General features: G+C 40.9%; 1 protein-coding gene across 5 annotated transcripts in view; it reads left to right on the forward strand.

Annotated features, from left to right (window-relative positions):
• The first annotated feature begins 780 nt into the window (after positions 1–780).
• The window catches only part of Faxc (failed axon connections homolog, metaxin like GST domain containing), a 68,730-nt gene continuing 56,144 nt past the window's right edge, over positions 781–13,366 (forward strand). The window contains exons 1-3 of one of the 5 annotated variants that reach the window (XM_058575499.1): positions 906–1,087; positions 1,570–1,691; positions 7,523–7,658. In XM_058575499.1, the coding sequence (XP_058431482.1) occupies positions 1,585–1,691; positions 7,523–7,658 (243 nt within the window). In that variant the 5' untranslated portion in view covers positions 906–1,087; positions 1,570–1,584. Of the gene's footprint in view, positions 803–905; positions 1,088–1,343; positions 1,692–5,157; positions 5,296–7,522; positions 7,659–13,366 lie in introns of those variants that run through there. The other 4 variants (XM_058575506.1, XM_058575510.1, XM_058575502.1 and 1 more) reach the window with 4 other exon arrangements.

Below are 13,366 nucleotides of genomic sequence, written 5' to 3' on the forward strand. Positions count from 1 at the left end.
CTGGTGATTACCTCAGTCATTCCATTGGGTTTCACTTCTGCAACTTGCTCAGGAAGGCTTAGTTTCAACTATACACACTACCTCTACCTCATTCCCAGTTATGACTGGAACCCTGAAGGCTGGTGTTTAGGCATCAGCCTGGATGGTCTCTCCAATCTTACCTACTTGGGGCTTACAACGTGCCCACATTTTATTAACAATTTGACTGCCCTTGCTGGTATATTGGAGGAAGTAGAAAGGAAAGGGTGGGGCCCTTTTAGCCCAGCCTTTGCTGCATCAGGCAAAAGCCTGGATTCTGCCTATATACAACCTTCCACCTTAAGAGTGATGAACCCCCATCTTCAATCCTTTATTCAGTTCCTCTAAATTTTTAAACTACCCATGTTCTTGCTAGAATTTGTGTATATATCATCAACCTCTATGACACTTGGCCTGTTCTTTGTACTCAGGAACACTTAAAAAAATGAATTCAAAAAGGGAAAAATAATTGAACACATTTTCTGCATGGGGAAGTAGGGGTGTGGTGGGGGACAAAACCTATATCAGTGAGTTTCCTGATAAAGCTTTAAAGTGTTAAGACTTTTAAGATGGGTCTGTCAGAAAATTTCTCCACCTAAAGTGCATTTTATCATTTGTCAAACACACTGCGAAGACCTAGATAATTCTTATTTTTAAAATCAGCTATGCAAATACACAGTACTTTCCGGGCGGCCACACAATCTGATGCCCGACCTTAATCCGGGCCCTCGTCCCCAGACCCCGCCTGGTGGCGTTTCCTGCCCGCATCTCCGCGCGGCCCCAGGTGAGTCCCGCGAACTCCCCGCTCTCGGGACTTGCGGGAGGGGCTGGAGCGAAGGCGGGGAACGGGTCAGGGAGGGGGGAGACCGAGATCCAGGCCCGACCACAGCTTGCTGGCGGTAGAGCCGCATTTTCAGCCACCTCCGCAGCCCCTGCCCTCGCGTGGAGAGCGGTTCCTGGGCGTGCCTCCTGGAGGCGCGGAGCCCGCCCGGCGCACCCCAACCCTGCAGCTCCGGCCCGGGCGGAGGCCGCCGGACCGCGGAGATGCGGGGCGGGGGCAGGGCGCGGGGTAGGTGACTATCCCGCCTCTGTTTCCCTGCCCCGGGGAGCAATGACATCACGCGGCCTTCTCCAGGCGCCGACACAAAGAACGGCGCGGAGAGGCCGCTACTGGGGCAGCCGGCGGCCGCCGCTGAGGCTCAAGGCCCCGGGGCCTCGCCGTCCAGGCCAGCCGCCGGTGGCTTGCGCCCTTCCTCTTCCTCCTCAGCCTCCGCCGTCTCCTCGGTCTCCGCCGCCCGCGCCGCCCGCGCCCTCCGCGCTCAGCTGAGCCCGCGCCGGGCCGTGCCGGCCCCTTCCCATGCGGGCGGCGCGGGCCCAGGGAGGGGCGCCCGGAGCCAGCCGCGCAGCATGCACTGGGGGGTTGGCTTTGCCTCGTCCAGGCCGTGCGTGGTGGATCTGAGCTGGAACCAGAGCGTCTCCTTCTTCGGCTGGTGGGCCGGGTCCGAGGAGCCCTTCTCCTTTTATGGGGACATCATCGCTTTCCCTTTGCAGGATTACGGTGGGATCATGGCAGGGCTGGGCTCCGATCCCTGGTGGAAGAAAACCCTTTACTTGACCGGGGGAGCTTTGCTGGCCGCAGCTGCGTATCTGCTCCACGAACTCCTGGTCATTAGGTGAGCCGGAGAGAGGGCCCCGCGCACCGGCGCCGAGAGGGGCACCTGGCCGGGGCAGGGCCTGCGCTAGGGGGGTCCTGTGGCCAGCCCCTCGGTCACGCCGCCCAAATGCCCAGGCGGGTTCTGCCCTTACTTTACCCCGAAAGTCCTCTCTGGTCACCTGGCTTTGAGGGGCAGTTAAGTTGAATTAAACTGGTGCCGGGAGGGAAGAACATTTGTCACCCAGCCTTTCGGTGCTACAAGCAAAAATGCTATGGGTTACTAGTTGTTATACAGCAAAATACTCTTGAGTAATATCCTTAAGAAGATATTTGTATCAATAGAATTAGGCTTTGTAGATATACTAAGTTGCACTCTTGTGAAATGCCTTATAGGTTTCATAGTTAATAATGTTGGAATACCAACTGCTAACCTCATCTATTACTAAAAAGATTAGTTCTATGCTATTCCTCCCTAAGTGTCAACATCTTCAAGAAGCTGCAATTGCAAAAGCTCTAGAAAGCAGCGGGTTCCGGTTAGAGATGCATGGCTAAATGTAGTCGTGTGCAGTTTTGATGCAGTCTTAACCTGGTTATCTGCTTGTCTGATACTGAATGCTAAGCACCATCTTCAAGCTTAAATGTCACTGTGTGAGCAGTAGGAGATCCAAGGGTAAGACTAGCACATGGGCGTGTTTGACATAACACTGGAGTCACCCAGGGCTGTAAACAGTTGCATCCGCTGCAGCAGAATGTTTACAGAATTGACATGGAAATTCCGGAAAATGGAGACCCCTGCTGTTGGTACATCCAGTGTCACAGGAGATCTTTGTTGGTATAGAGTAATAGCACAGGGTTCTGACACAGGCTTTGGCTAATTGATAATAACAATTTATGCTTAAAATTTTCATGAGTTTCAGCTTCAATTTGAGCCTGGAAGATTACCTGAAGCAGAGCAGTTTTCAATAGCTCAGAATGTCCCTCCTGGCCAGTATATTCTGAAGAGGGAGAAATGTGGCCACACCATGGTTTTCTAGGTGGACATCCAGCACAAGATGTTATTATAACAAAGACAGTGGCAGGTGACCTTTAATGGGCCTGCAGGGATTCCAGGAGGGCATCGTGACATCCTGACTCTATCTTGAATGTTTCCTCTGTCTGAAAGGATGGGAAATTATTTAGGTCTGGGAAAATGTGTTTGTTGGCTTTCATTATCTACCCACAACTGAGAATTGAGAAGTTTATTTTAAGCATGTTACACATTTAATTCTCTTCTCCAGTGCATTGGATCTAGTTGAACCACATAAAAATATTTTTAAAGTGAATTATTTTCCTAGATTATTCCATATTTGTGATAGTTTTGGAAGCTCTATTTCAAGTTAGGTTTCAAACCATATAAAGAACATTTGTGCAGTATTTTAAGTGGTAATCAGTTGTTCCTTAATTATATTCCAATCTAAAACCTTTGAAGGTCCTGGACCATGTGGCTTCTGAACAGTTTTCCAGTTTGGGGAGGGAGGAGTGAAGGCTTCGCAGGGATAATGGAAACATGACTTAAATGACCTTGCAGAAATAGTGGGGAGCTCAGAGGTCACTTTGGAATAGGCCACACCCTAGCAGGTGTAGTCCCTGTCTTCTGCAGAGCCCTTTACCCACAGACATTTCCTTCCCCATTTAAGGGACCACAAGGCCCAACACTAGATACATGGATTAAGGAGTTTTAAATCCTTAGTTTTCACTTTCATTTCTTGACAAGTGTTTGAGATAATTTTGGTAATCCCTGCCATGATACAAGTAATAACAAAGTGCTGTCCATGTATGAAAACTTAGTAGGGACTCTGTATGGGGGTGCTGTACATGTGTGTGATTGCACTCATCCCTAAGGACTGTCGCTTTGAAGCTTGTTCTCCATTTTATGGATAAGAAATTTCGACTGAGGGAAGTTAAGCAACTTGCCCAAGATCACATAGTAAGAGCTGTAGGATTCAAGAGTGAGAATGTGTGTCCATGAGTGGAGACTGTGCTGTTTATACTGCCTCCTAGAAAGTGTCTACTCTGAAAAGTTTTGTTGGAGGAATAGAAGGAGAAATGTGGAGAACCAAGGGATTGCTGAGGAAAGGCATTGTTCAGACCTGTGGTGGGGACCCGACTTCCTGTCAGCTCCTAGGGCTCTGCCCTAGAAGACAGGAGGCTTGAGGACTGAGGCTTCAGAGGTTACAAGCTGGAGACTTTCACTTAAGGTGAAATTCAAGCTTCAATTGTCTGTATAGCACAGGTGAAACAAAACAAAACAAAATCTGAAACACATGGGATGGAAAACACACCTTGAAATGACTACATTATCTGTGTTCACTGGCAACTGCAAATTCTTCCCCACCCTGCTTAGACTTTCTGCTGCACAGACTTTACCTAGACCTGTAGCTATGTCTTGGAGTGGCAAATAAGGTGACAGGTGAGAATTATTTAGGAAGGCTTGTTAATGAGAATAACCAAAGCAGATATTTTAGTAGGGAGATGGGTGCTTGTCTGGGATGACATTTGAGGTTTTATTCATATTTTTTTCCACCACCATATATTGTTCCAACCCTCTGTTTCTCCTGAGTGGAAATTAATCTGAGAACTATCTTAAGTTTAAGACATTTGGAAATTGGTTGTTTGTAAAGTGAATGATTAAGTAAGGACTTAATTACTAGTAGCTCATTTGTACTTTTGGTGCTCTAGCTCTGCCTATACTAGAAAACTTACTTAGTAAGTTCAAAGCAGCCCATGGATCATCTGATCTCTCCAAATGAACAACCCACTCATCAGCCATGCTCAGAGGCATGGTCATCTGTGATATACTTAGCCATACAGGTAGGAGCTTTTCTCCTGCTTGAGTGACTAGTTGGTGTTTTTCAGGTGTTATCACCTCATTACAAGGCTACTTCCTAAAATATAGCTCTACAAGAAACAACCCACCTGGTCTTCTAAGCTAGACAGAAGTTTCTGATGTATGAGGGTCAGGTATCTTGACCTGGATTGTCTGGGTTTAAATTAAATTCTGCCTCTGGCCAACCATGTACCTTGTAGTAAGCTCTTGATTACATAGTTTCTCATCTGTAAAATGGGGATAATAATAGTAGCCTTCCTCATAGAATTGATTTAATGTGTTATCCCATGTGAAATGCTTAGAAGAGAGTTTGTCATTTGTAGGCATTCAGTAAAGCTTATCCATCACGAGCTATTATGGGCAAATGGTTTGCATGTTCTAAATCAAATTGATTGTGCTAGTAAAATTAGTTGAGAAAATTTCCATTTTGGTATCTTTGACATGCTTACGAACTGGAATTATTACAGATGTGATCTTAAATTGGTGTTTTTTGGACAAGGTATTTAACTTCTTGGAGCTTTAGTTTCCTTGTCTTCTTTTTTTTTTTTTTTTAATTTATTTATTTATTTATTTTTTAAGAGAGTGTGAGAGAATTTTTTTTTTAATATTTATTTTTTAGTTATCGGCGGATACAACATCTTTGTTTGTATGTGGTGCTGAGGATCGAACCCGGGCCGCACGGATGCCAGGCAAGCGCGCTACCACTTGAGCCACATCCCCAGCCCAGTTTCCTTGTCTTCTGTAAAATATAAGCATGGTATGATCTAAATTTAAACCATAACAATATTCACTATATAGTGTTATTGTCAGAATTAAATAATTTAACACGTGTGCTATATATAAGATCACTGGCATATTGTGTGCATCCATTCTTATTATGACATGCTCCAAATTAACCATTAGAATTAGATGTTCTGTCCCGTGGAGCAGGGAGTTTTATATTTATCTCCTTTCCTTTCAGTTCTTAAAATTTTGCCTCACTAATTTGAAAATATCACTTTGCTATATAAGTTACTTTACTGGACAAAATCAGTTAATTTGATTTTGCAACTGAATGTTTATTGCAGCTTTATTCATAATTTCCCAAATATACAAACAATTAGGATGTCCTTCAACAGGTGAATGAAAGGGCAAACTATTCTATAGTCATACAATTGAATGCATTCACTATAAAAAAGGAAAGGCCTTGGGCTCCAGATGTGGCTCAAGTGGTAGCGCTCTCCTGGCATGCGTGAGGCACTGGGTTCGATCCTCAGCACCACATAAAAATGAAATAAAGATATTGTGTCCATCTAAAACTAAAAAAAATAATAATAAATAAATATTAAAAATAAGGAAAGGCCTAGAAAGCTGCAAACAGTTAAGTATCAAGACTATAGTTTGTGCTGACTAGGAACATAGTCTAAGTGGGTTCTTGATTTTAATAACTGACCTCCCACATATTTCATTTAAATGAAAACCTTAGTTTTATAGTGAATATTGCCAGAAAAATAGCAAATATTTTTTATTCTTCTGACTTGACTGATATTTTTTAAATGAATCATTCTGATCTCTTCAAGTTGAATGGGCCCTTGGGTGGTAAATTTCTTCAAGAGAATTTGTTTGACAAAGCAGGGAGGCTGAAGTAAGTGAGCATCCGTGTGATACAACAAAGATGATGTCTGGTTAGAAGTAGGTGTAGAATGTAACTGGCAAAATCTTAGGGATTTTGGGAAAAGGGAAGTTTATCTGACTGGAAAATGGCTAGGTAGAATGACAGATGGAAATTACAAATGATTCTGGGGGGGGGATATTATATAAGTAGGACTGTATGGAATGATAAGATTTTATAGTTTAAGGAGATAAGACCTCTGGGGATATCTCTTTGAATAATAATAATACATTCCACTACTCTTATTTAATCTTTGACAGCTCACTAAATATTTACAGGTATTCCTTTATTTAGTCTACACAATAATCAATACAGAATTGGTATTATCCTCACTCTTCAGGTAAAGGCAGGTACAGAGGCCTAGAGTGACATGGCCAAAAGGAATCAGGGCTTGAACTTGACCCCAGGTGTCCAGATTTGGAATCCAGCATTTGTTGTACAATGCAGTGGCTATTGAAAAACTATCCAGGAAGGTCCTCACTTTAAAAAGGAACAAAAGGAAGAGCTGGATATGTGTCTGAGACAGGAGAAAGGAGAAAGCAGAGACATTAAAACGTGAGCTGTGTGGCCAAAGTGGGTACCCTGCGAAGGTACAGAGAGTGGAGGAGAGAGAGAAAAAGTGAGAGCAAGGGAGCCAACCCAGAAGCCAGGTTTCATAGCACTTCAGGTGGAAGGCCAGGTGAGGGACCAGAATGTTCTGTTTTAAAGTCCCTGCAGACTTCATCATAGCAGAACAAATCTGCACTGTTATTCCTGAGCCTTAACCATGAAGACACTGTTTCATAGTTTAGCCTGGCCAAGAACATAGGTGCTGACTACCTGGTACTGTCCAGGTTCTGACTTTGAACAAGGTAATCCTCTGTGCCCCAGTTTTCTCATCTGAAGAACATGTATGATGACAATACCTACTGCATAAAGTTATTATGAACATTACATGAAATGATATCTGTGAAACCTCTAGAACTCTATGTGACACATCATCAGCACAGAAATTTTTGTTCAACTTCTCCCTGGCAATAAACATAGCCACTTGGAGAAGAGATGGACCCGTCCCAGAAAATATGCTTCCTGCCCGTTAGCTACCAGTAACAGAGGTGGTTGATTTATAGTTACTTTTTTGAGTCACTGGGGTCATGGTAATATCAGAGTTTGCAAGAGCTTCTTGGGCTTTGACTAAACTTCTGTTCTCCAAGTGCTGGGTGAGGTAAGCCCCTGCAGTAAACACTTCTGCATGTTCATCGAGGACTGCAACTCTGCAGGGTCCTCTCAGGAAATAAGGGAACTAAACATATAACATGCAGATTGTTCTTTATTTCTGTTTTGGTTTTGACAGGAAACAGCAAGAGATTGACTCCAAAGATGCTATTATTTTGCATCAGTTTGCAAGACCTAACAATGGTGTCCCCAGTTTATCTCCTTTCTGTTTGAAAATGGAAACTTATTTAAGGATGGCTGACTTACCCTATCAGGTACTTGTTTGCAAATATGTTTTATTCTCATGACATCACTCAGCAGGGAAAGTGTTTAATATCATGTAGTGGATGCCAGAGGAGGTGGGGTCTAAAAGTAGTGGTGCCCTGTCCTTAGTAAGATAGAAATACTTAATTGCAGGGTCTGTTGATTTGACATCTGTTTTCATGATGGATCAAAAGAATGAACTTTTGTGGGATTCAGGGCCATAATATTTTCCTTTAACGTTACGTATACTTTGGTTAATGGTTCAAATAGGCCTCCTGGGCAGCGGTTGATAACGGTGAGTGTGCCATTGTCTGATGTTTTTTCTCCTCTAGGTTTCCATTTATCGAGAGCATTAAATTTTGTCTCTCATGAATCTGGTGTCTCTAGGGCCCAGTAGGCACCAGATAGATATTTGTGTACATCGTGAGAGCTTTTCCATGTTCTGTTCAAGTGGTTTTCAGGGAAACACTTGCTTATTTCAGCATTTAAGAATGAACAAAAGAATGAACAAAAGGATGCATGTAAGGCATAGATTTCCCTGAGCAATGCTTAAGTCATTTTTCATAAATTTACGTGTTATGTTTTCATTGCCATTTAATCCTATGTATTTAAAAGATTTCCCTTATGTTTTATTCCCCTTATGTTTATCAAAGTTCTAGCCTTAAGGAATTTTTTTAAGCTTTGATTTTTGTTATTGTTTTTAATTTTATGGTCAGAGAAGATAGTGTCTGTATTATTATTGGTTCTTTGGAATTTATTGAGGTTTTTTGCCTAGTGTGTGGTTACTTTTTAAAAATAGTGAAATAATTAAGGAACTACATATTATGTGGATATAGAGCTCTTTATATATCTATTTGCTTGAACATGTTTACCCTCAGGATTTTTAAAAAATTTGAATTCTGTATTGTCAGATATTGAAATGGATTTTCCAGATTTCTTTTGTGCTTGGCTTTCTCTATCTTTTTGTGCATTTGTTTCTCATAAGCAATACATTATTTATATTCAATCTGAGTCTTTTAATTGGTCAGTTAATCTGTTTATAATTATTGTAATATCTGTTTTGTTAGGAGTTATTTCTAACATCCTATTTAATATTTTCCTCCTTACTACACTTCCTTTTTGTTAAATTTTTTTTCTCATTTCCTGCATTCTAATGGATAGATAAAAACTATTTTTCCTGTCATTTAAAAAATTCTATTTTGTTGAGGTAACCACTCTTAAGACCCACATTGGGTTTATTTGTTAAATTACTGAAGTCTGTATTTACCCTGCAATAATACAAATACATTAGCAGTTTGCATGTACTTTGGGTCTCCTTTTTTCCCCAGTTATCTTTCCAATTGTCTTACTGTTTAACATTTTAATTCTGAAATTTGGGCAATCTTTTCCGTTTTTGTTTGGTATTCTTAGGCGACACACTTTACTGTTATTTGACTAGCCTTATTGCCCACATATCTTATCCTACAGAATTTGTTCATCTTTTTATTTGAATACTTCCTTGGTGAATATTTTCAGAGTGAGTTTTTATGTGTTGAGCCTTCAGTGGCTTTGAGAGCCTGAGAATATCTTTATTACAGCCTCACATCTATGTTCAAAGTTTTTCTCCTTCCATGTTTTAAAAAGATTACTCTATTGTCTTTTTTACATTGGTGTTACTGTTTGATTTCACTCTCATTCTTTTTTTCTCTGTAAATTCTCTTGGAATTCCTTTTAATATTTTAATATTCTTAAGTTTCACTATAATGTATCTTGGTGTGGGTCATTATGTGTACTCTTTGTCCTTTATAAACTTGTTTAATCTGAGTCCTTCATCTCTTTTTAATTCTAGGGAATTAGTGATCAATTTTTTAAAAATGTTCCTTTTTCTGCTTCTTTATTGTCCTCTCTTCCATTCCTGTTCACTATTGTCTGTATATTAGAACCTCTAATTGTGTTTTCTGTATCTTCATGCTCTATCCTTTAATTCTTCTCTGATTGTCTCTAGGAGCATTCTTCTCTTTGAACTTCTATTGCACTGCTTTATTCTGTTCTTGTATCCATTGTGCTATCTATCTTATCTGTTGATTTCAACTTTAGTCTCTTACTGATCTCTTCTTTTATCCCTTTGAGGGATAGCTGTGTTGATTAAAAGCTTTTAGACTGTTCCAGGAATGCTTCACACCATACATATTTAGTGTGTTAACTTTCTCTTGTAGTATTGGTACCCTTCATATGTCTAGTTATTCTGGTTTAAGAGCTTTCACCAGGGATGCCAGCTTCCTTGCCTAGGAAGGGCTAAAATTCAGGCTACATATTATGTGCCCCTGAGGAGCTGGATTGAAGGAGGTGAGCTTTTGGCATCCCCTAAACACTGTGGTCCTTTTGATTTGTTGCCAGTCATCCAAATGGCTCTCACTGGTCTGGGGTTTACCTTTAGGCTCTTACAAAGTGGCAGCACTGGGAAGAGGTAATCTCCTTAGGTTGCAACAGACCAGCTGGTGGGATATAAGGATATCCCCATAAGGATATCACTCCTCTAACTCCTGACTTCCTATAGTCTGTACTTACTGAGCCAGTAGAGAAAAGGGGATGGGGCCAGCATCCTTCTAAGTCTGTGCTAGAACAAGGTGATCGACGTACTTTCAGCTTGAAAAGTGCTGTGATGGAAGTCTTCTGGGAACAAAGTAGAGTAGCATTGAATCAGGACTTCAGATGAGGGGATAGGGAAGGAATGGGACATCTAGGAACAAACAGAAAGAGGGTCTTTTAACTCGAACGTGGGTGCAAGGGGCGAATCTGGAGAGAGAAGCAGAGAGAAGAGTAAACAGGACTTACGAAGCTAGCAACGGAGGAGAAAATAGCACTAAAAACAGACCAGGCTTGAATCATCTAAATGCATTGGTTCATATTTGGAAGATCATTGTTTAGCTTGGTGCTGGCAGTCAGCATTTGAGGATGTGTCACTGCGGGACGTAAATTGAAGGAAGAGATTGCTATCCAGCAGCTCCCTGTCCATTCCATCATTGCTCTTGACTATATCACTTCACTTAGTTGTGACAGCTTTTGGGTAATTAGGGCCCAAAATGTGGATTTTATATACTGCCACCAGTGGCTACTTTCAAGATCTTTTGCCTTCTCCCACCCTTAATGAAGTAATCTTGCTGTGTGGACTGTTCTGCCCATTCCTTTCTTTCCTTCAGACCCTCAAGTGCTGACTATTACAGACCTGTCTCTACCTGCAGCCAGACTTCCTTTGTTCCTGTTTGAGAGTAGCTCCTTTTAATAAGCAGAAGGGAGCAGCAGGATACATGCCCTGCTGTGATGTCTGACTCCTATTACAGGGGTCTTTAAGAAGAGCCATGCTTATCCCTTCCAAATTATTATTATTTATTAAATATATCTTTAAAAGGGGATCAAAAAAGGGCTGTTTTCTTCTTCTGTGAGGATCTAGGGAAAATAAATGGAGAGTGTTCCTGGGTGACAGAGCCTAAAGGAAGATGGTTGTATGGTGTAGAAATGAATGCTCTGCGACTGCCCAGGGTTCCCTGAGCACTCTATACTGTCAGCATGGGTTTGTGGTTGCAGTTGCACCTCAGTCATGCTCTGGAAGTACCCTAGAGCCCATTGCTGGGACTGATCAGTACAAAGGTGTTTTTGTCCTGGAGCCAGGGATCTCCACCCTCTGCCCCTTTCTTTCTTGTTTAAAAAAAAAAAAAAAAAAAAAAAAGATGAAAATGCCCTGTTCCTAGGATCAAGACTTTGTAATTGAAGATTTAAAATTTTTGTAATCTAAATGGGAAAGGAATGAATATTTGGTGACCTTCAGTAGGAAATTATAAGATTACAGGATTATTTTTAGCCCCTGATATATTGGACATATTATTAAAAAAAATCAAGATATAAATAATGATACTTTAATATAAAAAATATTTAGTATATAGACCCACAGGAAGTTGCCAAAAAATGTACTAGGAGATACAGTTAATTAAAAAAAAAATCCCAAAGCTGGGTAGAGCAGTTGTAGAGTACTTGCCTAGCATGCATGAGACCCTGGGTTTGCAAAAAACAAAAACAAAAACAAAGCAGAACAAAATGAAAAACAAACAAAACCCTCTGAAAGAAGCTTTACTGTTTTTCCAATTACATATAGAATATAGATAGCATGTGATCCTTGTCTAAATTTCAAATAGTACAAAAAAAATTTTAAACAGTAAGCAAAAAGCACCTGACATTCTGTTAGCTAGCGATTACCATAACATATTTTTTGACTATCCTTCTGTACATTTGTCTAGACATATGTAATAACACCTACCTTGTTTGATGTAACTGGTTGTATAAAAAGCATGTATTTCACAAAATAATTCTTCTTAAATAAGAGAAAGCAGAAAGAAAATTCCCCTTTGGGACTCCCTGCCTTGGCCCTTAGCCCTAACTTTTGATTTCTAATTTATTTCTTGATCTTGTCTCTCCCCTCCATTTTTGTGATTTGAATTTTTTTCTCAAGCTATAGACAAGTGAAAAGAATATTTGAGGGAGCACCCCAGGTCCTTTACCTGAACTCACTGATGGCTAGCATATTGCTTCCTTTGCTTTATTTATCTTTATGCTTCCATTTGTTAACTTTTTTAAAAATAATTAATTTGCAAATACATTGCAGACATTATGGCATTTAACCATGCAGACTTTAGCATGCAGCTCCTCCAAATAAGCACATTCTTTTCTACAAAACTACAATGTGTAGTGGATGCATGGATTTTTTCAATGTGTTATATAATCCTTCAAAGGTGCTCAAATTATTTGGAAGTTAGTCACTGAAATAAAAGATCATTTCCTGATCATTTTAGGTAAAGTGAATGAAGTGGATAGCAATTTAGCTGAAAAGTTTGGGGCTTTTATAGCAAGCTAGAGCCCCAACTCTGAGAACTCACTTTGGGTCTCAATTCTTCATCTCAAAATGGTGTCGATGATGCTGATGTTAATATGTCCGATGAAAGTGTTCTGTCAAACACCTTATGTGCACTCTCTCATTCAAGCCTCACAGTGTTATCCACACTCGGTAGATGAGGAAATTGAGGCCAAAGTGAATAAAGGGAGACCCAGGGAGGTCCAAGGTCAAACAATGAATAAATGATAGAACCAGATTTCAAAATTCAAAGCCTATGGCTTTTCTGCTGAGCTAATAATGTAGTGTACATGTATTTGCATTATTACCTGGGGCAGACTTGTAGGAGGAAACATCAACTTCAAAAATATTACTTTCATGCCGGTCACGCGCCACCTGTAATCCCAGCAACTTTGTAAGCTGAGACAGGAGGATCACAATTTCAGAGCCAACCTCAGCAATGGTGAGGTGCTGAGCATCTCAGTGAGACCCTGATTCTAAATAAAATATAAAATAGGGCTGGGAATGTGGCTCAGTGGTCGAGTGCACCTGAGTTAAATCCCTGGTACCAAAAAAAAAAAAAAAAAAAAAGGAAAAAAGGAAAAGAAAAAGAATTACTTTCAGCAGGGCTTATGCCTGTAATCCTAGTGACTCAGGAGGCTGAGGCAGGAGGATCTCAGAATTCAAAGCCAGCCTCAGCAATTTAGTGAGGCCCTAAGCAACTCAGTGAGATCTTGTCTCTAAATAAAATACAAAAAAGGGCTGGGATGTGGCTCAGTGGTTAAGTGCCCTTGGGTTTAATCCCTGGTAGTATTAGTAGCAGTAGTAGTAGTAGTAGTAATAATAATAATAATAATA

The sequence above is a fragment of the Marmota monax genome, unplaced genomic scaffold, assembly GCF_021218885.2.
Source record: "Marmota monax isolate L192 unplaced genomic scaffold, Marmota_monax_Labrador192_F-V1.1 WCK01_AAM20220418_F8-fsc00013, whole genome shotgun sequence".
NCBI lineage: Eukaryota > Metazoa > Chordata > Mammalia > Rodentia > Sciuridae > Marmota > Marmota monax.